Source organism: Aptenodytes forsteri, unplaced genomic scaffold, assembly GCF_000699145.1.
Source record: "Aptenodytes forsteri isolate BGI_AS27 unplaced genomic scaffold, ASM69914v1 Scaffold388, whole genome shotgun sequence".
Classification (NCBI taxonomy): domain Eukaryota; kingdom Metazoa; phylum Chordata; class Aves; order Sphenisciformes; family Spheniscidae; genus Aptenodytes; species Aptenodytes forsteri.
The window spans coordinates 438,302-464,854 of NW_008795433.1; the positions used below are offsets into that span (position 1 = coordinate 438,302).

Genomic DNA, 26,553 nt, shown 5'->3' on the forward strand with positions numbered 1-26,553 from the left:
GTCCTGGCTGTGCCCCCTCCCAGCTTCTTGTGCCCCTCCAGCCTTCTCAGTCGGTAGAGCATGGGAAGCTGAAAAGTCCTTGACTAGTGTAAGCACTGCTTAGCAACAACTAAAACATCAGTGCGTTATCAACATTGTTCTCATCCTAAATCCAAACCACAGCACTGTACCAGCTACTAGGAAGGAAATTAACTCTATCCCTGCCAAAACCAGGACAGAGTATTTCCCTAATTCTGAACAGAGGAATAATAATGTGGCATTACACCATTATGTTTTCTGAGACAGAAATTCTGGAGCAGGCAGCTGAGTTAGTATGGAATTTGGTAAAGATCAGAAGTAAGTGAGGTTTGTAAGGAAACTTATTACTTTCTTTTTTCCATTGTGAGAGGGCAGGCAGAGAGAGATTTCCTTGGTATGATGAATGTTATGTGACAGGCGAGCGGTATCTGATGGTGATGTCGAGATGGATTCTACATTACATGGATGGCTGGGTAATGCACTTCTGTGTTGTGCTGTACTAAATGCTTCAAATTACATCAATGGTTACAAGCTAACCTTTGGAAAGGTATATATTTCTTTCTGGCTTTGTACATAAGTATCCATGTCTAAAGCAAAACCAGAAATGTATGTCTTTTTCTAGATGATATTCAGTATGATGCCATAAACATTGCTATTAGTAATAGTTACAGTAATTTTGCACTCCAGTAATTTTCTGAGTTATAGCATCTCATTCCCTGTACTGGAAAAGCTTTGTGGAACTTTTTCCTTATGAATCCAAACCTGAAAGAAAAAAATTGTGATGGTGATACCCCGATCAATAACCAAGATGCAAAGAATTTCATCCTTTTGAATCTGCAGTTTATCCCAGCAGGACTACTCTTCACAGGAGTAAATTGGCACAACTGAGTTGCAAGAATCATGGAGACTGTTGCTAAGCAGTCGGAAGCAGACCTTAATTTTAACTGTACTTCTTCAGGTCATGGGTTCCCACATGGAACTTCAAGATTGGATTTGAGGACATCTAGCCTCCTGTCAGAGATACGGAATATCGTGAAATCATTGTTTCAGGCATGCTTATCAATCCTGCATGTGTTGTGACCTTCCCCAGTCCCCCCTTTCTATCAGGGATCTAAGATGCTTAGTTCCAAGAAAGAAAAGAGTTGGTGTAGGATTTGTTATCATCCCCTGATCCTTTACACAGGAGAACCAAGTGTTTTTTACTTGTCGTTTTTGTTTGACTAATGGCTCTAGCAGGAACTGGGGAAAGTGAGTACTAGTTCCCTCTTGGGAACACGTTTTAATGAGATTTCCAGACCAATTTATGCAGATTCAGGGAGGTTTGAGAACACTGAGACCTGAACGCTGAACTTCCTTGGAGTTCTCCATTTCGATTAAAAAAACTCCAGGTGGGACGTACGTATTGACTTACTCTACAGCTGATACTGTTCTCCATCAAAAAGCGTTGTGTGACAAATAACTTCTGGCATAGGCCAACCACCTTTCCTTCCTGGTGGCTGGAGGGTTGTCAGGAGTTGCCCAGATGTCGTTACCAAACCTAGAGGTGGCCAGTACTAACATTGTGACCAACCCACCGGGCGGGCTGGGGGGCTTGGTGTTTGTGATGTGTGGGGTCAACGGGGGCTGACGACAATGCCCCAGAGGAGAGGCAAACTTGCTTTCTGTTCCAGGCTGCTTTTATGAGACATTTGTGTATATTTTCTCTTGCCAGAGGATATTTTACTGGGAAATCAGTAGCGAAATGAAAATAGACATTAAAACTAATTTGTTTGGAATCTGCCTTCTAATTCAATAACCCTGAATGTTACTCCTTTCCTCTGAATATTCACCTACTCTGTAGTGCATTTGAATAGATTTCTATTTTTGTTCCTGAATTAGGAGCCCTTTGAATTTAACAAAATTGTTGCTTAGCAATTTTAGATAACTGGCTAAACATTCATGTTCAAATTGAGTTGAATCTCCCCTCGCAGTTTCCTTAGAACAATAACTTTGAATTAAAACAATGACTTAAAACTGATGATTAGTTTTGTCTGGGGTGATCCCTGCTCTTGGGAGTTAAGAGCCAGGGGAAAATGACAAATTTTTTCTTTCACTTTAGGAGAAATTTAGGATCTCCTTTTTTTAATGTGTTCCTCTCTCTTGAATTAATTTATTTTGCTAGTTTATTAGAGGAGCTGACTACTCAGGAAAAAAGTATTTGCAGTGTACATTTCCTGAGTTACGACACTGTGAACCATGTGTTTCCTGACCCACTAAGTCCTGAGCAGCTGCAGGGAAAACTCACATAGATTTGTGCAACCACATTGGATCTGATAGAAAAATTCCTTCCTCATCTAAGAAGGAAGACTAGTACAGTCTTTATTCCTGCCCCCCAAAAATGGATCACCACAATCCTACTGCGATTGATTTGATGGGATGTGTTGAATATGTATTTTCCAGTGGTTTAGCCGAGCTTCTCTGGCAAGCTCTTAGGTGGTATCTCCCTCTGCTCTCCTAAGCTGAGGAGGAGAGAAGCTGGCATGAAGCTGTGACCACTGCCTGCAGGAAACAAGCCCTATAGTATGTTGATGTTGCAAGTAGGGAGTTTGACCAAAAGGTCTGGGTTCATAATGCGGGCAGGTTTATTTAGATTCCCTATTATCTTCCTCACATTTGGGGCACCCAATGGTGTGCGTGGGGTGGGGAGAGAAGTTTTGGAAGGATTTTTTTGTGGGGTTCCCCCCCCCCCCCGAGCCAAGTGTTGCTTGCATAATTAATATTTGTTTATGCTACTATTGAGGTGCTTGATTTGTGGCCCAACCATAAATGGTCTGGAAGCTGCTTATGAGATGGACGTTTTGTTCAGAGATTTTTTGTTGACTGGTATGCATCCTGCCAATTTTTGTTTTGCATAACAGTCAACTATCTGTTCACAGATGGTCTGAAAAATGATACATTTGGCTCTTTGCAATTATCGCCTCCTTTCCATTTAACCTTTATTCTTATTGTCATTAAAAAATCTGAATAATTTTGCAAACTACTTCCTTTAGCTTATGTAAAAGCGCAGACCAACTAAAGGAAAAAATTACAAAAGCATTTTTTGCAGTTTTCTGCTTCTAGCTCTACATTGTCATAGACTTTATTTTAACCTTTCCTTTGTAGCAGGGCACACTGAGCATTTTAAAGGTCTGAAAGCTTACTTTGAATAGTTCTTGAAAAGACTGTGAGCATTATGCAAAAAAGATCTTCTCTACTCTTCATATTGCTGATAAAGCAGGTTGAGCGTGTAGACAATGTGTAATTAAAGAACTCAATAGCTAGACATCACTTGAAATACAGGTAAAATTGCTTGTAAGTTCCCTGAAGACTATGAGACATAGCAGGAACACAGGCAAACGCACTTGGCTGACATATGAATTCAAAGAAATATCAACTGCAGTGTTGCCATTCTTGTCATTATTCATGGAAGATAATTCAAACATCACTGCAGTAAAAAGAAGTTTCTAAGATGTACTAAAACAGTCACAAATATAATTGTTAAGGTAGGCTGTTCAAAAGGCTTTTCTTCTTTGTCAATTGTTCCCTATAGTCCTTTTATATAAATAAGTCACAGGAAAAAATTCTGCTATCACATTGCACATTTGTCATGATATTCTGCAATTGGTAAACACAATTGGCATCAACAGCCTTTGAAACTCAGGATTTATTCTTTTCTAGAGATATATCTATAAATAAAGGGACAAGATTTGGATGGTTTCACCTAAGACTTCACTAGAAAAATTGGACTAGGAGTTTACACGTGCATGCACACACATACACTTCTTGTGTGCAAACAAATATGATTCTGAAGATGTATGCAGGTAAACTAAAACACTAAAATTTGGCATTAGGTTTTGGTGATGACATTAACTCCTTGTTGGCTCTCTTTGCTATTGCTGAAAGAAGAATAGAATAGGATGTTGTCCAGTGGTAATGGAGTTACTGCTACTTACAGTTGTGGAAAATGCATCCTACGAAGAGCGGTAGTCTAAAGCTACATATACTCATTCCGTGTGTGGTTACAACATACGGAAATGCTAACTGTAAGTATGTTTTCAGTGTTTAGCAATTTTTAAAGATTTTCTTTCAAGTGTGAGACTCTGATATGGTCTCCTGAGAGAATATCTCTATTAAAAAAACAGAAATCCCAAGACTGTGTGTGCCAGTTATATCTATAAAAGTAACCCTGTTTTTAAGGATTTTTGAAGGACAGATTTTCACATTGGAACAGTTCTTTGAGTTTAAAGGAATATTTTCATTCTTTGTGGCACTCATGTTTTGACCATATAATCTCATAGATTATTATAATTCTCAGAGCAACCTTAATGTTATTATTAGGAGTTACAATAATATCTTGATCTTAAGCATATTCTTTAGACACTTTTCTTTTTTCCCATCCATGTAACTAAAATTATTTTGCTGAACTGATATATTTTTAGACTTCTGGATTTAGTTCAAGTTTACAGCATAATCATGACATAACTGCTTTATCTCAATGTTGTGTTCTTTAAATTGCTCTGATTAGAAAAAGCCTTTCTAAAGCAAGAGTCATTTAAAAATAGTTTACCAAACTTCCCCTTAAATATTTTGCAGAAATTAAACACAGTCACTACAGCTCTATCTGTGTTACACTATTGTACATCAGCTGGTGCATGTGAATCCATGGGATTTACCTTACTAAGACTATAATCCCTTGACTTGATTTGATAGCTAGAGTGTATTTGTGGCAGAGGCTTTAGGCAGAAGAATCAAATACATACTTGGAATTATTTCTGACGTGGGTGGTTACAACAGGGATTTTCAGCGGCATGTTTCTTAGAACAAAATGATTTCATATGTCCCAAGGACCAGTGAAAATGAAATGAAAAGCCTGAAATGCATTGGACACTTGACTTCTTCTGCTTTTTAGTAGTCACTTCTTCTGATGCTGTATGAGTTTATAACCCTTTGTGAAACAAACTCAAACCCTGGCATAGTGAACAATTACATATGCCTCTTTCTTAAACTGAGGTAACCCAAAGATCATGGTTAGACTTGATAGCTCCTACTTTCAAGCCTCAGACTGCTCATATGACCTGCTCCATTATAAATCTGAATATGCACATTTGATAATTACTAAAAAAAAGAGGAAGAACTGTATTATTGATCAAATACGCTATTCTGTATGCAGTGAGTGGGAGTTCATCATCTTTATGCTTCTTTTAATCTCAGTTAATATGGTCTTCTTTTCCAGCTCTGCCATTCTTTAGCTGTCTAGTGTACGGCAACCTGATATCATAATTAAAGAAATGAAAAGGAGAGCAGAATCATTGGCAGTTTAGATTTCTTATCAATATGAGGCTACTCGCTCTCTGACACATTTCTGTGAAAATGTGTGAAACCCAATTACTTGCTTGAGAATGTATGACCATTAAAGATGGATATCTTTAAACAGTCATCTGAACTTTTTTAGGTATGTCAAGGAAAACGTCTTATAATTAGGTTTTTTGTGCTGTGGATGAAAACTGCTCTGCTCCAAGCCTGGGGTCAGAAAGTAACACTGATGTGTTGTTAGGCCAAGCCTAAGCTTTCAGGATTTGAGCCAGGCTGAATCATGAAACTGGCCTACAACTCATGAGCATATTTATCAGAAGAAAGGAAAAAAACACAAGACAGAGAACTATATTTTACTCTTCTTTTGATTATTTGTCATCTGTTTTGTGAACCATGAATGTTCCCCTTCCATCTCCCTGGGACTCTGCGGATTTTGCTGTGACCTCCTCAAAGGCTGGAGTGCAATTTTCTCCTATGTTAGGTGCTAACGCAGCTTCAGTGCATGATTCCAGAGTATTTCAGCGAAACTGACACATAAAATCTTTGGACAAATACCAGAAACTTATTGAAGTCACTTTTCATAACTTCAAAAAACTTAGCCCTAAATCTTGTGAACGGAAATGATTTTTTGTGTAGGTAAACCCTTAAAAATAGATGTATCATCAAAACTTTTGACAAATTAATTATTGTGGTCAGGAGTCAGTTGCTGCTGTATTAATGCAGAAAAACAAAATATAGAGAATACAGTTACTGTAACTGGACTGAGAGTTTTTGACATCTTAAATAGAAAAGCAAATGTGCATAATTTAATTTATTTAACATGTACAGTGCAGAATTTAACATAATACAAATGTTCCTCTTCGGTGAGGTGGATTTTAAAGAGAAAATAATGTAAATTGCTGATAGAGTCAGGTTTGTTCAGTAGAACAAGAAAAAGCAGGGCAGGATTTTGCTATAGGGACTTCTTCGTAGCTTTTGATGAGAGGGTCTGTTCTCTGTCTCACGCTGACATGTGATGAGATCTTTGGATCTGGTCCTGAGTGCAGCAACTCCAAAGGTGGAAACACTGACACATCCTACCTGCAGGCATTGATTGCCTGTGGTTTTTTGCTTTATGAATGGGATAGATAATGATATCTACCACTGAAAAGTGGTTTAGACTTTCACATAAGAAGAGCTCTCTATATACAAGGTATTGTCATAATTTAATCTGGTTTTGTCTGCAGGCGTTGAGATTTATGTCTCTTCAGCACCTTTTTTTGAATCTTTGGTGATAGTGGAAGCTATAAAAATATTAGTTTTGATTATAGTGCACATATGAAAAACATCTGAAGGTGAAACTGGATTTTGCATAACATAATCTGAAGACAAGTACATGAACAGAGTGATTAAATTATATTGAAAGAAGTAATTCACTGAAACTAGCAATGCTGGCAGGTTAACATTGTGTTTGCCAGCCTGTGGTAAAAGTTCTGCATCACCGTTATGTGAAGAAACTATTTGTGGAAGCAGTATATATTAATCTCAACAGATACTGAGGAAAAACATTACTTGAAAGTAGCACTCACTGAAGCAGCTGCCCACTAAGATGATTAATGATTAGAAATACTGCTGATATTTCTAGTGTAGAGAGACTGCTTCCTTCAGGAGAGAAACAGATATTCACCATGGAGTGTTTTGGGTTATTTCACCGTGGGGTCTGGATGTGGGCAGTTCCATCCAGAATCCTAATTAAAATATTGCAAAGGTTGGCATCCTGCTAGATGGGACCTTTCACCTCTCTCCTCTCCTGGAACCACAGTGAAGATGAACTTAAAAGAAATCACTCCTACTTTCCCGCTGATTTGAGTCTAAAGTTTGTAGTTAGCCCCCAAACTGCTCAATGCCAAGGATAACACACTATGGCAAAGACCGCTTCAAAATTGCTCCTTTTAAAGATTCTTTCTGCAAGCATTTGCTTCTGGATACCAAGCTAGATGAAATTTTATCTGATCAGATATGGCTACTTTGTTAATCTTTCAACCCACCTAGGTTTGTAGCCTACATAGCTAAGAGTGCCTCCAAGTCATGAACAGGAATGATACTGTGCTAGGGACTGTATAATCAGAGTTAAAAACTGTTCCTAGCCCCAAAATAGGTAGGAAAAGTGTATGGGGAATAATAGAGCAGATGCAGCAATGCTAAAAGGTTAACTGGAAACTGTTTGGTAGGATGGTCTCTGAGATATGCCTTAGAGGTGTGATGAAACCCTTGTGCCTTGCAGATCAACATCTGACCTGAAGCCTTGGTTCCCAGTTCTGGTTTGTGGGTCAGCACCCTTTCTTTTAGCTGCCTACCAGGGTTAAACCATGACAAAATTTCGTATTGCATGCTTTGTGCAGTCACATAGTGCAGGTCCAGTTTCACACTTATATATGGACAGGTGGAGCAGGTGATGTGTGGCCCAGCAAGGTTCTGGCTGTCACCTGTTTTTTTGCAGTAGGCGAGATAGCTTGAAGTTCCTGCTAGACTAGCACCACTGTTACCTGTTGCAATACTAGACAGGATTGGAGGGGATTTAGGCTATCTTTTGCAGCATGGACAGCAGCAGACACATGGGTTATCTGCAAGTGGCGACATGAACATGCAGAACCAGATAAGGTTGTATACTGGGCTCTTTAAAATATGCATAAACAAGTAGGCTATGTATATGGGATAGTTGTAGTTGTCATTGTGGCTCAGGGTTTTGTTTGGAATTATATTAGGAGAGGATTAGATGGGCAGAAAGAGAGAGGAGGAAGTAAGGAGCAGCAGTAAAGCTGATGCGTTAGGAGGAATTTGCACTGTGAAAAGTGCAGGAAACACTGATGGCACCATCAAAGTTCACTGACGCCTGCTTAGATAGCTCCTGTAGTAGCTTCATCAGATCTTAGTCTGATTATCTCCCCTTTGCAGTCTCTGTCCCAAAATCCACGTGGCTTTGAAAGTTAGGAGGAGCAAAACTAATGCTAGCCAAGGACTTGGTTTTGCATGTTTCTGCTTCAATATTAATGCAGCTGTGGCGATAAGGTTTTATTGGGGGTTTTTTTAGTGTTTTGTTTAGACTTTTCTACCAAAGTTAGAAGACCAAAAAGCAACAATGCTTACTGATCTTACTTGTTTGCAGCTGACATTTTTTCTATTTTTTCTGAGTTTTGTAAGATCCTGAAATTAATACCGCTCTTCTGTGCAATTTGAATGTTCTTGAGTACCTTTTCTCTTACATGATTTCACCTTTTGGTTAATGAAAAGATCTATTCAGTGACAGTAAGAACTACTGAGATTTCTTTTGCGTTCACCTTCAATATTCACTAACTTTTCTTTAGGTTAATGATATGACATAATTTTCTTAGTATCAGGAATGATACAATCCAGCGCTTTAAATGGTGGGGGTTTTAGGTGTTTTTTTATTCTTTTTGCAGCTAACTGAAAACTGTCTCTGTAGGTTTCTTTCTGTTTTCCTTCTAGCTTACTGAAACTTTTTTTCCTTAATGTTACTTTGATAAAGACTCCACTGCTTTAATATATAACTTTCACTGTGACTTTCATTCCTGCAGTTGTGACTAATTGAACAATTTATAATGTGTATGCCTAATTGCTTCTGCAAGAGGTTAAGAGTGAAAGGCATAAAAAATGAATACACAAAATGTTGCCTAGGTTACCTTTTACTGAGTAAAGCCTCAGAGATTTTGTGTACTTTGCTGTTTATGGGCAAGGAAACTCCTGAATATGTTTTAATATGAAACTTCCTTTGATATTGAATCTTAGATGTCAACTACAGTGTAATATGCCATAGTTTAAAAAACTTCCATGAAACATAAGCATAGAAAATACATTTGTGGTTTGGGGTCCAACTTGCAGTAAAAGATGTAAGACTGCAGTTAAACTTCTTTTCCTGCTTATCTTTCCAAAAATATAGAGCAGCAATTTGGATTTTTTGGATTGTCTTTAATAAAAATAGAGCAAAACTAATACTAGCCTCTAAGAATACCTCCAACGAGTTTCTCACAGAATAAATAGAAGTTTAATCTGCATTTGCTATTTATAATAATACACAGGCTTTAGAACAGCTTTTATGCCAAAAAAATAGTAAAGTACTGGTCATATGGAAGGGTGTTTTCAGTTGTTCCTTGGACTCTGTACCGAGTGAAATTGAAAGCAGCACAGTGTAAGATCAAATCTAACAGAAACTTAGAAAAATACAAACTTCTCAGGCCTATCTTCAGTTATCAATTTTTTTTAAACTTTGGGGTTTTAATGTAATAATTTTATTATTATTAAAATAATGTAATCATTATTTCATCATACAGATTGTATTTATGGTAGAGCTAAAGCAGAATGAGAAGAGAAAGAAGCGATAGTGTGAATATAGGAAGAAACTTTCTTGTTTGTTTTTAAAACCCTTTCTTTATAAGTAAACGTTGCTGACTGAAAAAAAAAGTTGTCTTTACAAGATGTGTGGGGAAATGCTGCAGTTGGCAAATCTTTGTTTTAAGGCAGCTGGGGTTGTAAATGTGTTTTCTGTATACCTTCCCACTTTCTTGTCACCCCAGTGGTAAAAAACCAAATAGCTTATTTGAACAGTCTCTGCTGACTAGTAGAGCCTGTACAATACTGCTCTTACAAAGGAACATTTCTTGGTTTTAGCTTCTTCTCCTCTGTGTTTAAAGTACTATCGTCCCCTATTTCTTTACCACTTCTGAAATTTACCTCTTTCCCCTTTCTAAATGATACTCACTTTCCTTCTGTAATCTGCTTGATTATGGGCCCTGTACAGTTTTGGTCTAGTTCTGCTTTTTGCTGTTATTTTCTTCCATACTGGAGGGAGACCTGATGTTAATGATGCAGGCAAATATTCTTCATCTTTCTAAAACTGAATGCTGACCCAAGGAGGTGTCTGTATTAGTTATGATGGGCAGGGTTGTATTCTACTGATCTTGCAGAATTTCAGTAGTCTAAATGGTCATATCTGAAAGTCTATATAGGCATCTTTTCTTTTATTACACATAAATGTTCTATGAGCTTTCAGTTTACCGAAGTTATTCATACTGTATTCAAACTTTTGCTACCTCCATTAATTTTAATGTGTGTTTTTTCCGCACAGGTTTTAACAATTCTGAACGCATGTGCGACAAAGAGTTCATAATACGCAGAGCAGCCACGAATCGCGTCCTAAATGTTTTGCGCCACTGGGTCTCCAAGCATTCTCAGGTATTCTCCTGTTGCACCCTTCTCCTCTCCATCTGTAATATATCTGCATTCTCCCTACAAAATATTTTTAGGCAGTGCTGCTGTATAGTGTAGCGGAGGTCAAACAGTCTGAAAAGTCAGTGCTGGAAAGATAACATGGAAAATTAGCTTGTAAAAACACACTGTTAAGCAAGTGAAGAATCCTTCGTCTAGCCTTGCAAAGCTCTCCGGAAAATATCCAGCTACAACATTATTCCTGATAATATTGTGTGTGAGTGCTTTACTGTTGTAATATGTGTTGAAATACTAATGAACAGGTTGGATTAATCTTTCAGATTGTCAGTGTTCATGCTACAGGCAGCTTGGTTCAGTTAATTGGACTGAATGTGTTAAAATACTTGTGTTTGCATACAGATATTTATTTATTTGTTGTGAATCATATGCAGAAAGAGGCACCAGTCCTTCATGTTGGTCCTTCTACAACCACGACAGGACTGTGGGTCTGATACATAATCATAAAACTGTGTTGGCAGAGGGAGGGGGGAAAAAAAATCTGAGTAGTTAGTAAAATTTCATGAATAGCCATGTCCTTTAAGCTGCCAGGTGAGGCAAATGTTGGAAGATTTTGGCATGCATGTAGAAGACTACCAGGAAAATTATTGAAAGAAGGGAAGGAGAGAAAGAGGGATGGAGAGAAAGAAGGAAGGAAGGAAGGAAAGAAAGAAGGAGGGAAGGAAAGAGAAAGAGTGAGAGCACTTTGGAAGCAAATGAAAGATTTTTGTTACACATTGGATAGATGGTACGTCATGGCAATTATAGGCTGCTTTGTCACTACATGCTAATAATCAAGAACACTTCATCTAAAAAGGGTTTATTGCACAGCTAACTGCAGCAATGTCAAACTCTCCTATGTCAAACTCAGTTCCCTTTTTCCATGTGATAGGTTTAATTTTCATAGAGGTTAAGTTTGCTAGAGAATGAAGTCTTTAAGAAATGCACAAATGGGAAAATTCATTGTGTTTGGAAAGCTGAACAGCCCGGAAGAGATCAATAAAACCTCTCTTGGTATCATGAGAATGATTGAACATTTTTAGTTATTGGAAACAACCTATGTACACCAAGTTCTCTTTGACTACCTGCTAAATGAAAATCATTGCATGGCAAAATCTTGAGCTGTAACAGGAACAGCAGAAGTCTGTTATTACTGTTCTGTGTTATGGTAGTGTACCGTACATACTTACTGTGTCCCTGCCACAGTTCGTATTAAGTAATTGCTCTAAGTTGAGTTGACCCTCTATACTAATTAAAAGATGGTTAATTAATGTGGTTGTGAAAATGTTAGAAATCATCAGACTTTGGTCTACATTAAGCAACTGTCTACAACCAGGTAGGCTGAATTTTAAGTTTCAGAGCTGACCGTGATTGAGTTGTGATGATTCTCTATCATAAATACAAAGTAACTGGTAAGAGCGGAAGCATACTCTGTCATTGTAGCAATTTACCAAAAATATACTTCCTCTCCTTAAAAATACAAGTGTTCTCTGTTTCCATTTCAGAAGTACCCATGATATAACATCGTCCTGAATACTTTTGCACCTACTTTTGCATAATGTTTCCTATTAGCATTCTTTTAAAAATATTAAGAGGACAAAGGTAACGAGTAAAAATTCAACACTGTGCATTTTCGAAGTGGAAGCTATTACCTGGACTCTGTAGTCACTCACTGCCTTTTATTTTTCCCATGGCAAGGGTGGCATATTTTAATTCTCTAGCTCTCTTAATCCAGTATTCCAATATAGCAAATATTTTAAAATGCAAGGGCTTTGTCACAGAAAATAATGAATGCTACAGCAACAGAGCATGTAATCAGCTTTTTGTTTTGTTTATTTGTGAGAGTAGGGAGAGAGGACATAAGACCTCAGCAAACCAGAAATGACTGACTAGTTTCTGCCAAAAAAATATGGGACAGCACTGCTTTAAGGAAGGCAAGTGAAGAATTACTGTCTGGCCAAATAGTATGAAATGTTGGCAGTAAAGATGCATAGTCCTGGGAGAGCAGTAGCTCAGAGCCTCATTTTACAATAACAACACAAACTGCAAGCCAGAGAACCCTTAGCCACCAGTGTCCGGTGAAGAAATGCTTATTAAATTTCCAAAATGACAAACCAATGTAAGTATTAAAATTCTGTGAGATCAACAGACCTGCCAAAAACTTTATTACATTTTAAGGTATTTGCATCATTCTCTGGCCACTTAATGCATCTGAGACATCCTTCACCTTCATCAGCAGCCAAGGGCAGGTTTTATTCTCTTTAAAAAAAAAAAAGTTAACAAAATAAGTTGATATTTGCAAAGATAAACATGCAATTCAGTATGCTTTGCTGATACTGTTTTCTCTCCACTTGGCTTTGGATTTGCTTTTGCTGCAAAAACTCCCAACACCAAATAGGCAATTTCTGTCCTCTGTGGGACAAGCTTCTTCCACTGTCTTGGTAGACTGTTTTCCTTGTGATGTGCCTGAGATCCTTGTGGTCATTGCTAGCCTGTGCCACTGTAAAAGGTGATCTGCTGCGCAGATTTTTTTTCTGCCAAAATGCCATTTCCTTATTACTAGATGTAAAGAGAAGCAAAGGCATTAGATGGGTAAACTGTGGGGCTTCTTTAGTTCTCTTTTTAGGGTGCAAGATGCTACTACAGACATGCTTAGTGTTGCAGCATGTGAGTAACTCTGCAGCATAGCTAACTCTGTTCTGGTGCTCTCTGATTCACCAGTGACAGTCAACTCTCTACAAGTTATTTGTCTGCCTAAATTATTGTACTGATTTATTGTGTTCTAGTGCCCAGAGCACATGAGGTGCTGCACAGTCACATTAGAGTGTGCGGGCTATGTTCAGAAATGTGTGCAATGTAAAGAGACTAACGAATAACCATCTGTTAAAAGTGCTCTTACATATATCATCCCACTTAGTTATTCCCTGCCCTCCATCCCTCCCTCTGGATCCCTTTGGCTTGCTTTAGTGTGCTGCTCTCAAGCGTATAATAACATGGGTCAGGGTTAGTGCATGAAGGAGGGATAGAGGAATTATCCAAACAAATGGTTCAAAGCCTTGTGTTTCTTCACTTTTCTCTAGCAAATCCTTGGCCAGGGTTTGAAGGGTCTTTCCTCTGCTGGGCTATGGAATGAATTTGCTTCCTATAGTATCTTGCAACTGTGTCAAAACCACAGTTGTGCATGTTTCAGGGTTGTTTTTTTGTTTAAAGCATGTGTCTTTTAAAATATGTCTGAGCGTGGACAGTATTTAATATGTAAACCTGTCTGTGGCCAGAAAACAGAATCATTAAAATTAACAATTCAGCCTATCCAGTGAGGATGTGCTTTAATAAAGCAGTTTTGTTATGTTGAAATCATACTAAACAGTGCTTATAAAAAGGATTCATTATTTTTAAAACTTGGGTCATACACTGTAGGAGACTCACGTAAATTCCAAGTAAATATATAGTGATAATGTCAGATCTGCAGCCCTTTCAGGAGGGCAGAAGGAACTAATTAATGTTTCCAGGAGCTCCCAGGCACAGATAAAAAATGGGAAAAAAAAATCCTCACATAATGTGACACAGACTTTTTGTTTTTACCACACTGAGGAAGAGGAATCAAACCTGTATTGCTCATCAGCCAAAACCAGCACAGTGTGAAAGATGGCTCATTTAGGTTTTCCAGGTTTTTTTATTTACACTTTTGTTCTTTTCATTCCCTATCCCTCCTCTTTTTTTCCCTCCTCTTCTCTGTCTTTTTCATTCAGCCACCTACAACCCAATAAAGCTTTCTTTTTGCCCAAAATAACAGCAGAATGTTCATGTTTACATTTCGTTTTTAAAATGTTATTGAGAGGAACAGCGTAGGATTCTCCCGTTGTAAACAATGAAGACACAAATGACAAGGCAGATAGTCATTGTGAAGACAAGAGCATTGATGGAAATGGAAAGGGCTCGCGAGTATAAAACTCCCACTGACTCCTCTAGAGATGGAAAAATAGGAAGGGAAAAGGAGGCCAAGAGGAGAAAGTCTTTGTATGATTTTCATTATCCTAGTGAGGTCTTGCAGCCTCATTTTCTTTGTTTAGCAATACTTTCATGTCTTTTATCTAAACACTTCATGTTACAAAATCAAGTTTTTTCTGCTTCTGTGGCAAGCAGATTGAAATGGAGCTTCTCCAAGGAGAGAGCTTTCGCATCTGCTGATGAAGAAAGAGAGGCTGGCTTCTCCAGACTTCCCAGTTTTGAATGACAGCTGGGTGCTTGTTCCCGTTGGCTTCTTTGAAGATCTCAGCAGGAATGACTTGGCAAATCTTAACTCTCTTACAAACTAGATGGCTGCCAGACAGTGTCAGTGAGTTATGAAGTTACCACAAGATCTGGGGAGAAGATCAAGGCTTGAATTTTGAGAGTATAGGTCATGATCTTGTGTCTGATGCCTGTCTTGCTCCAGCTGTGAAATAATCTACTGCAAGTAATTTTCTCGCTCATACCAACGAAGCTCTGTTGGGTTTTCAACAGAAGGTTTTGCAGATGTAGTTATTGATAGCACTTAGGGATTATGGAGGACACCTGTATACAGAGAATTGTCCAAGCAAAGATGATTTCAGTTAGTTAAAAACAGTTTTAGTGCATGTGAATTGGCCAATTCCATTCTGTACATTGGAATAAAAAATAAGATAAAAATTCCTTTATATGAGCCCCACTTGGCTCGTGTTTAAAGGCATAAAGTAATGAATATGATGCCTGGCAAAGTTATAGTAAGTTTATTGTAGAAATGTGAACAAATTACTTTTAAGCCACACTTACTGTACGATAGCAAGATGTGCTGTATTTTAACTACATTTCAAATAAACCCCTAGGATCCGTGGCCTCTGCCTTGAAACTGCAAAGAAATTTCTGGGGTTCTTTCTGAAATAAACAGATGTCATGATACAAATTGTGAACTGAAGAAACAGAGGGGTTGCCCCAGAGAGGGGCAGAGCAAGGGAACCCTGAGTAAGCCTTCCAGCATGCCGTTGGTCACTTAGTGAAGAAATCCAGTTTGCATAAACTTATGCCCTGTGCAGAATACAGTCATGCATTGAATAGTAATGCACTTAATTGTTGCTATGCTCCGTCCAAACGTCGCAGAAGCACAAGGGTTTGCTATACCATGACCCTTCAGGGAACATGAGTCATGCCCAGAACGGTAGCCAAGCTTGCAGTCAGTCAAACTAATTAGTGGTACTCTGGACCCACTTCTGCTGGAGCCTGACAGGTCCTTCTTCAGTGAGGTCTTTCTGCAAAGCTCTTGAACGTACTACATCCCAGGACTTAGAGGCAGGGATGTCACATTTCTTAACTGTCCTGAATGCTTTAATCTGACAATACGTAATGGCTAGATTCTTCTTTCAAGGTTTCTTTGCACTACAGGGTTACACAGTGCTTGGATAAGGAGAGGTTTGTATTGTATGTGCCGAGAATTACTCAGTCATGCTATTAACGTAGCTTGTACTTTTAACCTGATTGTGTTCCATCAGGAGTGACAGGCTAATGTTGATACTGTAGAATTAGGACTGGCACTCTTCCCCAAATGATGACTGTCTCTTTGCACTTGAAACTAACTGGAAGACAAAGCTGTTGTCCTTTGCTTGCTTCTTGAAGTCAGACTTACTTCAAGTTCAGGGATGAATTTTCCTCATAGCCAGTTATAATATCTTTTGTCTTTGCCTTCCACATGTGTAAATGTTTTGCTGCAAGTGAATTTATAAACATTTCCCTCAGCACAATTGTATGTGATAGCTGAAGTGTGCCTTAATGCTGGAAAATGAAATATAGTTTTAGAGGGCTGCAGCACTGGGGTAACTCCAGTTAACTGAGATAGATTTTGATCTGCTCTGTAGAAGATTAAGAGTCACTCCACTGATGCCATTGAAATAACTACCTGTTTACACTTTTGCATGAGAGCAGATATATTAAAATTGTAGGGCAAAACCCATCTATTTAAAAATACTCCAAATTCCTTGTAAACAGTCCTTTAGTAGATCTCTCTCCTCTCCTGGATATCTCCAATACTGGGCTCCCAGCAGGATTTTATCATTAGCCCGTCACTTTGAAGTAATCAGTTATAGCCAGTAGCAATGCTAGTCTTTCTCAGTGTCTGTGCCCATCTGCTATTTTCAGTTTGCTGCTGCAGCTGGGGGCAAAGGACAATAAGTCTGCACACAGTATCTCCACTTCATATGAGTACTCACAGAGATGTCCAAAACCTGACTCTAGCTTTACATGCAGGTTTCCCTCCCTTTCATGTCTGGTGTTTTTAATCCTTCAATAGATTTTTTCTTCTCCCTTCGCTAATTTAACTCTTCCTTCCTCTCCTTCAGAGCATTTTCTCTTCCAGGTGCCTCTTAAAATGTTCCCATCTCCAGCTATTATGCAAAAGTCCCACCATTTGCTGTCTTTGCCTGACATTTCTTCTTACTGGGTACCTCTCCGGTTACTTCACCTTCCGTTTTAGAAATGTGACCACTTCTTGTTCTTTCCCCATGTTTCTCTTTTCTTCTCTCTGTTTCCATCTAATGCATCCCTCTTCAGTTTCTCTTATTTGTGGTTTATGGATTGAAGAATTCTCACTATGTAGTTATTCACAAGATGAAGAGGAGTGGCTAGGAAAAGATTTCAGTGCATCGAGCCTTCTTGCTTATAGTGATAATATCGGCTACATCTGGGAGCGTCTGTGGAAAGACCGTGGGCTGAGCGTGCCAAGGCTGGGAATCTGAATTGGAAAGCAGTCAGCTCCCTTCCTTTCCTGCTTGAAAAAAGGCTTCCAACCTGGGAGGCACTCTCAGTCAGCTGGCTAGAGCCGTCCCCCCATCTGTGACAAGCCCTGCCAGCTCGGGGTGTGATACTCAGGTGGGTGGCACGTTCCACCGATGCTGGCCAGAGCATCTGGAGAACTTTCCATTCTCGGATCTTCTCAGAGCATAATACTATGTAATAGAAAATTAGAATTAAAGAGAGAGAAACTAATAAAATGAGTCCAAATGCATTCAGAGAAGACTGTCATGAGGGAGTAGTGCTACATTTATCCTGACAACTCATATCCCTCCTCTCCTTCACATGGCAATCACAGGGCGCTGAAGCCAGCCTGCCAATTGGCTTTTTTTGCCTTTGTAAGCAGGTGCCTGAGGACTTGAAAAGTTGGCTCTAGTTTCAGAGCTGAACTTAGATGAGATTATTTTTACATGAAGCATGTAGGGTTATGTTGAAGTTGGATGATGCAACTGTATGAAGGGGTTCCCTCTAGAATTTCTTTGTGGTTTCTCCATGCACAATTCCTCCCCCTCTCCCCTCCTGCCCCTTCCTTCCCTCCCTCTGGTGTTTTCTGTAGTCCTTATCACTGCCATAATCAAATACAAATTAGGTTCTCAGGTTTTAGCTCCCTTTTATTTGTCTGGGTTATTCAATGTTTCCTCACATTGTTTAAATGAAGAATGTTTCCTTTCACTTAGGAAGATTTAAAGAAAGAGGGGAGGAAAAGCTTTTGAGGTTTCACTGAGCCCATGTCAAAACTTGAAGATTACATTCTCTGTATAAACCACTGATAGTAAATCTACATATTTCTGGTTGTACCTCACCAGCATAGCTAAGTTTTCTTTTTCTTGCTTTCTGCTGCCTCTGCTGCAGTCTCTTTTCTTCTGGTCAGTGATTCCAAATCCATCATCCCCCGCCTTTTTTTTTTTATCTTTTTTTTTCACTCAGCTGGATAGGTTGCTTCTGAAGCACTTCTCATACTGCAGCACAGCTTTCCTAGCTCCTCCTGGCAAGGGAATGTGCTTGCTTTTTTTTTCTCAGCTGGATAGGTTGCTTCTGAAGCACTTCTCATACTGCAGCACAGCTTTCCTAGCTCTCCTGGCAAGGGAATGTGCTTGCACTTTATAAAGAGAACATTGCTGTCTTGCATGGCAGAGATCAACAGGCAGGTTATGGGTTATGTTAAAATGTAATCATGCTGATTTTGATGCTCTGTAGTTACAAAGGAGGCTTTTGCTTTCACAGTGCAGGTGGGTGACAGCAAAATTAATACACTTCTATCTTTTTTTTTCACTCAGCTGGATAGGTTGCTTCTGAAGCACTTCTCATACTGCAGCACAGCTTTCCTAGCTCCTCCTGGCAAGGGAATGTGCTTGCACTTTATAAAGAGAACATTGCTGTCTAATCCTATGCATGGCAGAGATCAACAGGCAGGTTATGAGTCTACTTAAAATGTAATCATGCTGATTTTGATGCTCTGTAGTTACAAAGGAGGCTTTTGCTTTCACAGTGCAGGTGGGTGACAGCAAAATTAATACACTTCTCTCTGTTGCTGCAGTCTTCTACTGCTGGAAACTTCATTAAGTGGTGCTGAACATGGTGCACAGTGCTTTTGATTGGTCGGGAACTTCATACATCCTATTCTTATCCTAGGTGACTCCAGGGCAGGCCTCCTACTTAACTCATCAGCTGTCATTTTTTGTATATCTGCACATTTCATAAGTGGTTTTACAGTATAAATATTAAATAAATAGGGAAGAAATCTTTTCCCATTACTGACAGTAATGGACTTAAAAATAAAAGTTTAAATTTTGCTTGGGAATCTTAGTTAATTTCTCTGCTTAAGTCAAATGAAAATCTGAATAAGACGCACAAATCTTTAGGCTACAATGGACTCTAAAATGTATTAGAGGTATGTGCCCTCTCATGGAGGAATAGACCACTGTCAAATTGAAATGTGCCTGCTGGAAAATTGAGTGGTTCTTGTCTGACCGACTGTATTCCTTCTGTGATATGTAAATTTCAAGTAAAAGTCTCTTTGAACGTTGGGGTAGTCTAACACATGCAGCAATTTAAACGTAAGGCAGTATAGCGGGTTTACTCAGCCTTGCAAGCCTTCACTGCTGAGGATGGTGTCAGAGTCTTGTTGCGAGCCGTTCCAATGGCTGGAAGAAATAGTGAAACGTATTAACAGGTTATACAATAGATAAAAATGTCACAAAAGTGGTCTAAAATTATATACAGAGATGTGATATACATATAGACAATATATCTAGACCTATATATAACTACATATAGATCTATATGTGCCTATACTTTAAATAGATATAATATACATGTCATATATTAATATATATTCATATGTAATGCCCATAATACAGATAGATATAATCTGCATGTATTTATGGTTATTTATTTATAAATTATATTTTGAATTGGTTGCTAAGTGTTTTGGTGTTTGTATAATTCTCATGTTAACATTTCTACGTAGAGTTAAGTATATGTACATGTTTAAGTTCAATGATTTCCCTAGATTTTTTATATATTGCTCATCACACTAGAATCTCAGTGCCCCCTAGATCATGAACTTTGATGGAAAAATAGATTAGCTCTCCAGTTTTCTTCTGAATCCCACCTTTTTTCATTTTTTTTCTCCTCACATTGTAAGAAGCAGCTGGCACATTGCTATATAAAAGAATACCTCCAGGCACAAAAAAGAGATTTTGGGCAGTAAGACAACAGCTGCAGAAATTGCATGGACATAGGGCAAGGTCTGTCCTGTGGGAAGGCTGTGCTGTGAAGTGACATCTAGCTGCGGTCGGGCTGGTGTGGAGGTGTGACAGCAGCTGGGACTGAAGGGGTCACACAAACCAAAGCATCCTCTGTCTATAATACCTAATCAGTCCCTATCATCCACGATAGTTTGGGCTGGCTACGCTAATAAAGGGTCTAGGACTTCTCATTTTTCTGAGGTTAGAGAAGTGGATTTTTCCACCGTGAAGTTTCTTCCAAAGCCAGTGTAATTGAAGTGGGAGATCGCTCTAACCCTAGGAACGAAGTGTTCATATAGCTTACCAGTATCAGTTTTTCCAGCGATTCCAGAACTACTATCTTGTGGAGATTACTCCTCAACAAACATGTTTTGCTGTTAACTTACAATGTATTAATTCTCATTACTTACAAGAATTAGCTTGTAAACATGCAAAACTGAAAGTACTTAGGTTTTGCTGAGTCTGATATTCATAGGTGAGGTTTCCCCATCCTGATTCACAAATTAAATAACTTAAAATATAGACTCTTTTTAGTGATAAATTTAGTTCCAATAAAGCAAGACTTCTTGAGAAAAATTATCCTGTAATGAAAATAATCAACCAATATAAGAAAAACATACATGGAGGTAAAATCATGATCATGTTGTTGAGATATGCCCATTTACAGTGGCAGGTGAGAATTTTACCCAACATGCTAAATGAGGATGTTAGGTTTGTCAGCTCTTGGATACCTTCTCTGTTCATTGATGATATTTTTGCAGCATGACTAGCAAAGATACCCAGCTTCTTTTATAGAATGGCCACCATCAAACTATGGGACAGACAATACTATTATTAATTACACTGGTTGCTTAAACTTGTGCAGACTCAAGGTTTCTTCTTTAGCTAAATTTTGATAGTTTCATACTCCAAATGGTTTTCTTTTAAAAAGCACTGGAGCAAACATACTCTCATGTAGTTTAGTTACATTCCTCATGCTTTCAATGATTAGGCCCATTTCCATACCCTAAATAAATAAATAAAAATCTCTGTCTTCTTTTGCAAACAGGCTAAAAGAGTTCCTAAAGGATGCATTTTGGACAATGGCTGCAGAAAACTCATTTTATAAAACAAAAACAATGCAGTACCTGGAACTATTTTTTTGCTAGATTTTGAGGCATATGTAACGATTCAAAGCCTAATACTGCACAGCTTCCTGTTCTCCAACATCCTCTAATATGGACAGACATCACAAAAAACTAAGACACAGATACTGGCTGGTTTCAAAGTATGAATTAGCTCTGGCCAAGTTGAGAAGACTTTTGAAGGGTAAAAAGGGATGCTTTTAACAGGAGGGAAATGCCTAGCGCATTGCTCGTGGGTGACAGCAGGGTATTTCTAAGCGCTGACATTTTGAGCAATAAGCTTTCTCAAAAAGTGCTGTAAGCGTGGCTGTGACACCACTTTCTTTAATGAACGTGCATCCTCCTCCTCGTCTTAAGTATTTCATCCCTTTTCCAAACTAAGCATCACCTTCCTTTGTGACTTTGGTGCGCTCTGATGCTCCCGCGTCCCCTCAAGTGAAACGCATGGTGTGAGGACATGTGTCTTCACCAGGAGTGGTTCTTCTCAGAGACACGTATCTCCAGAAATTCTGTCCATTTAGGACCCTGTCGCAACAGAAAGGGTTGTAGCTGATTCTTTGGAAAAATTAACATTTCCCAGTTTCAATAACTGTGTGGCTTCCGTTCCCATGGAAACAAGCAGGGCTTGCCACAAACATGGTCTTGCTTGCAAGTAACTGTGGGTTACCAAGGAAGATCTATGATGCACTAGATGACTGAAGGTTTTGGGTTTAATTTTCTTACTGAAATGCTAGCTTTGAGCTCAATAAAAGCATTTTTGGAGTCTACTCCTCTAAGTTCCCACCTTAAAGTTCGTACATTGTTCTATTCTTTGATTTTGTCCAATATCCGAGATCAATAGAAATGGTTGTTGGGTTTTCCTGTGTCAGATATCAGTCTGCCTCAGAAATAATTAAAATGCTGAAGCTCTTACGTGCAGTGCCAGAGAGCACTAGTCTGATTTATCGAGCTTATTAGGTTGAGTACTCCACTATGTGGAACAAAAAGCAGACCTTTCCAAAAGGGTCAGTATGAGATAAGAAATGCCGGAGTGGAAAACAGATAAACAGAGAAACTCAAGAAAACAGTGAAAACAAAACAGTGTCCAGCCTCGCTAGGCAGTGGTCTCAGTATTGCAATTAAACTGTTTTTCCGCTTTTATAGACATCACAGGAGAAGAGAGGATAAGGCATTTTGTGGGTATTCATGAGATGCGGTTCTTACTTCAGAAGAGAAAAGTTAAGTGATATGCCCATTTGCACACAGAAGATAAAGGTCAGAAAAGGAGATAAATTACAGCCTTTCAGGCTCCCACTTTTCTAGCCTGTTCACTGCAACAGCTTTCCAAGTTTTCTAAATATTTTCAAACCTAATAGCAAAAAAAAAAAGAAAAAAATAGGCAAAACTCACAAAAGTATATCCATTCAGTTATTTGATCAACATTGTCAAAACAAAAGGAAGTAAAATTGTTTTCCTTTGTAGGATTTTGAGCTGAACAATGAGCTGAAAATGAATGTGTTAAATTTGCTGGAAGAAGTTTTGAGAGACCCTGACCTTCTACCACAAGAAAGGAAAGCTACTGCGAATATACTGAGGTAAATATCTTTCTAATAATTTAGTATGTTAACTATAGCATGTGAAATAGGGGATCATGTATCATAGAGTTCACAGGGTTTGGTTTTTCTCCGGAGTATTTAATTTTGGAGGATTACTAGGTGTTTCATTAGCTATAAAAGAGAGTGTGTTTTAAGTTCATTCATAAAAATACCTGTATTAGAAAATTTTGCTGGAGAACAGCTGGCAGCCATAGGTTCAGTCTTTATGCAGCAGGGAAAAATGCTGCCCAGTAAAGCAACAAGACCACTCACTATCATACCTGAGGAGCTCGTATCTCAATAATGAGCCACCCACTCTGCTAAGCTCATGAGAGGCTGATGATAGCCTAACGTATCATGACATCCTAACAAGACCATGCTTGCACCTTCCCTTGTGTTGACACCATGTCCAAAGTTCTTTGAGTAGCTTACAGGGAGGAATTCTTGCTTTGTGCCATGAAATAAAAGACCTTTAAGCTTCTGCATAACCAGGACTATTTAAATTAGGGTCAGAACACCATAGTTTGTTACTTAGGTATTACAGAATTGAGTGTCTAGTCATGCCAAAGAGACAAATCTTTATATGCATTTATCAGTGAAAATAATTTTGTCTACTAAGTGTGAATATTTTATAGTAAATTATTTTCATGTAAGTTGTTCTACATTACTAAGGAGCAGTAAACATTTAAAGACTAGGCAGTTGTTAAAATAAGATACAACATAAAAACACAGATAAATCTATGACGCGCTTTGTTAGTATTTTTGTAAGTATTCTGCTGGAAAGTCAATAAGGGTGCAATAAATGCAGTGTGTCTGAATTTTCTAAGACCATTTGACAGGTTTCCCCATCAGATACTTACATGAAAAAGAATGTCAGAAGAATGAGGAGAAAGTTGTTGACCTGGAGGGAAAAAAGTCAAACAAAGGATAAGAAATGAAGACAAGTTCTTAATAAAAGCACTTCATGTCAATGGGTTCCTACTTAATTTTTACATAAATAAAAATAAACCTTTTAAATTATACTGCATGTACTGTTATTCAAAGTAAAAATAGTAAGTTTGTTTCATGTATTTCCTTGGAAGAAACAGCAAGCAAGAAGAGCAAAAAGGATTAGGATAATGGGGTTTAATAATACGTGTGACAGCAAAGGTTCTGTCAGATTGCTCTCAGGCAGAAAAATTACCTTAAGACCTTTAGCTTTTAAGAAAATAGGAGAAAATAAACCTGGATTGGCTGTTTCTGGCAAAGTAGTGGAACTGGATTGGCTTTCTGGCAAAGTAGTGGAATAGATTTATAGGCCTTTAACATACAAGTTTGTTAGCTGTATCCAGTTTCCAATTAGCCAATTTCCATTAGCTGTTGCATCAAAAAATGGGACCTTGGTAATTATGTGTAAACTGTGAGTTGCCCCAGTTTGCATCCTTTTACTGCTGTTCTATGAAATGGTAAGTATTGTTTGTCCTCTCTTTCCTTCTAGCACTTACTACTTTAGTATCTGAGCACACTGTATATACATCTGAGCACAGTGTATATTTCTTTTGCAAAAAAGAAAAAAAAAGGTTAAATTCTGTAAGAAGTGAAAATTCTGAAAAAGTTAAATTTTTTAAAAACTGAGAAAAGGGGAAAATAAAAAGCAAAAGGAAGGAGTAGTGAAATAAAACAATACTCAAAAATAAAATTCTAGTAAAAATGAAAAAATGTATGCATCGCAATGGAAATAAAAGTTAATTAAAAATCATCTCATTTAAAATATTCTGTAGAAACAGATTGCATTTTTTAAAATCCTTCTTTCATAGCCGTTATCCCCACAGTATTTCTGGAAAGTATTATGGCACTTTACAAGCAGGCAAGTAAAGCATGAATAAAATTACCTGTCCAAGTTCTCAGTGGGATTTTCTGTTGCAAACAGGTAGAGAATGAAGATTTCCTGAGATATGGTCCTCAGCCAAGCCATCTTTCATCAGGGTTTGCAGCTATATACCCTAATCCTGCCAGATTTTTCAAACATAGTTTGATTATAGATTGGGTCATACCAAACCATAAGTACTTGGTTACATCCCACAAACTAGCACTGAAAAAAGAGCCATTGGTGGCTCAGCATGCAGGACTAGTCCTTTTGACTGAATGCTGCATGGATGTCCCACTTTCCTTCAAAATGAGGCATGAAATTTAAGCCATGGCTAACATTGGTTATCAAAAATCCGTTACTGCTTTTCAAGACTGCCAATGCTGCTGGTGTATATGCATGCTGGACAATGCGTTATGTCGAATATTTCAATACTAATTCAATTTCAATACTATTTCAACACTAAGTCCCGTAAGCATCAGTGACACAGTATTGCTGTCCCAAGGTTTCAGAAAACTGCTGTGTTCCATTTTCTGTAGCAACCATATTTCAGTAGCAGCTGAAATTACTCCTATGTCCTATCCATGTGTTTATTATATACACAAACCACCCATAAACTTTCAAATAGAAGTTGTTGCATAAGTAAACTTTCAGATAGAAGCTGTTGCATAAATACAACTTTCATAATTTAAACTGTGGTTAAGCTGCAGTCAACAGGACATCAGGATATAGTCTCCAAGTTAAAAATGTTATCACATAAAACAAACTGTCCCAAAGTCTTACGCTGAGCCAAACTGTAATCTGAAGCTTCTGGGCTTGTTCTCCAGCCACACAGGAGGCAGTTACTTGCCAGGCATGTCAAATGCATTAACAGTTAGTTGGTAAGGAGAAATTAATTCTCCGGGAATGGGAACTGCTTCAGTAACCTTGTGAGAAGGAGTATATCGGCACAATTCTGATTTTGGACAAAAAATCATTCAGCTGGGATGAAATACACAAATGTGTCATATATCTCATCCTTTTGCTGAAAGGAGGAGCTCTAGTTCTTAAATCGCCTCAGGAAAATGGGTTGTCTGGTAATTAAGAGTAGTTTCCAAGCTTTCAAAAAGCACTGTAGTTATTCCTGAAGATTTATTCTCAGCAACGCTATATAGTTAACTGAGAAGAGGAAATTACAGGATTTAAGAAATAATCTGCAGTTGAATGGAGTTGTTTGTGTGTAACTACAGATCTGTGGTAATGACACAGGGGTGCGCGTTCCTTTACTCTTCCAAAAGCCTTCATTTTTATTGCACATTAGGAATATTTATAAGCTTTAAAAAAACTGATCAAGTTGCTAGTCCTAAGCAGTGACCAGCTGTCACATGGAGACTGTGAACACACCATTCTGGCTGCCTCAGGAACAGTCTCAGCTATTGGGGCGGGAAGCAGGAGTCCCTCTGGTCCTCCACTTATCTTGTTAGTGGATTCAGAGGTGGAACCAACTCCAGACTGTTCTTTAAAAACTTTACTTTTTAATAATTCAAAATATAAAACTGAGGAATAGTTTCTATCAGGAGGGTTTAGCTTTTCTGGCAGGTTGAAAAGGTCCTTGCTCAATTCTGGAGCTGATTTCATGAAGAATGAGAAACCAACAGAGGCAGAAGAGACAATATCCACATGCCTGCCTCCTATCTGACAATACAATTGTATGAACCCAGTTGGTAACCAGGTTTCTAGTGCCAGAAGAACAAAGTTTTTTCTATATTTGCACTAAAAACAAAGATACTGCTTCTGGTGCAAAAAGAGGACATGGTGACACGGAAATGGTTCTTTCCCTGACATTCTTGCCTGATGCCTCCCATGGTGCTATG

At 38.4% G+C, this 26,553-nt stretch overlaps 1 protein-coding gene across 1 annotated transcript in view; it reads left to right on the top strand.

Moving 5' to 3' along the window:
• Positions 1-26,553, top strand: part of RASGRF2 (Ras protein specific guanine nucleotide releasing factor 2) — a 145,798-nt gene that overhangs the window by 101,735 nt on the left and 17,510 nt on the right. Inside the window, exons 18-19 of the mRNA XM_009281018.1 lie at positions 10,472-10,578; positions 22,742-22,854. Of these exons, the coding sequence (XP_009279293.1) occupies positions 10,472-10,578; positions 22,742-22,854 (220 nt within the window). The remainder of the gene's footprint in view (positions 1-10,471; positions 10,579-22,741; positions 22,855-26,553) is intronic.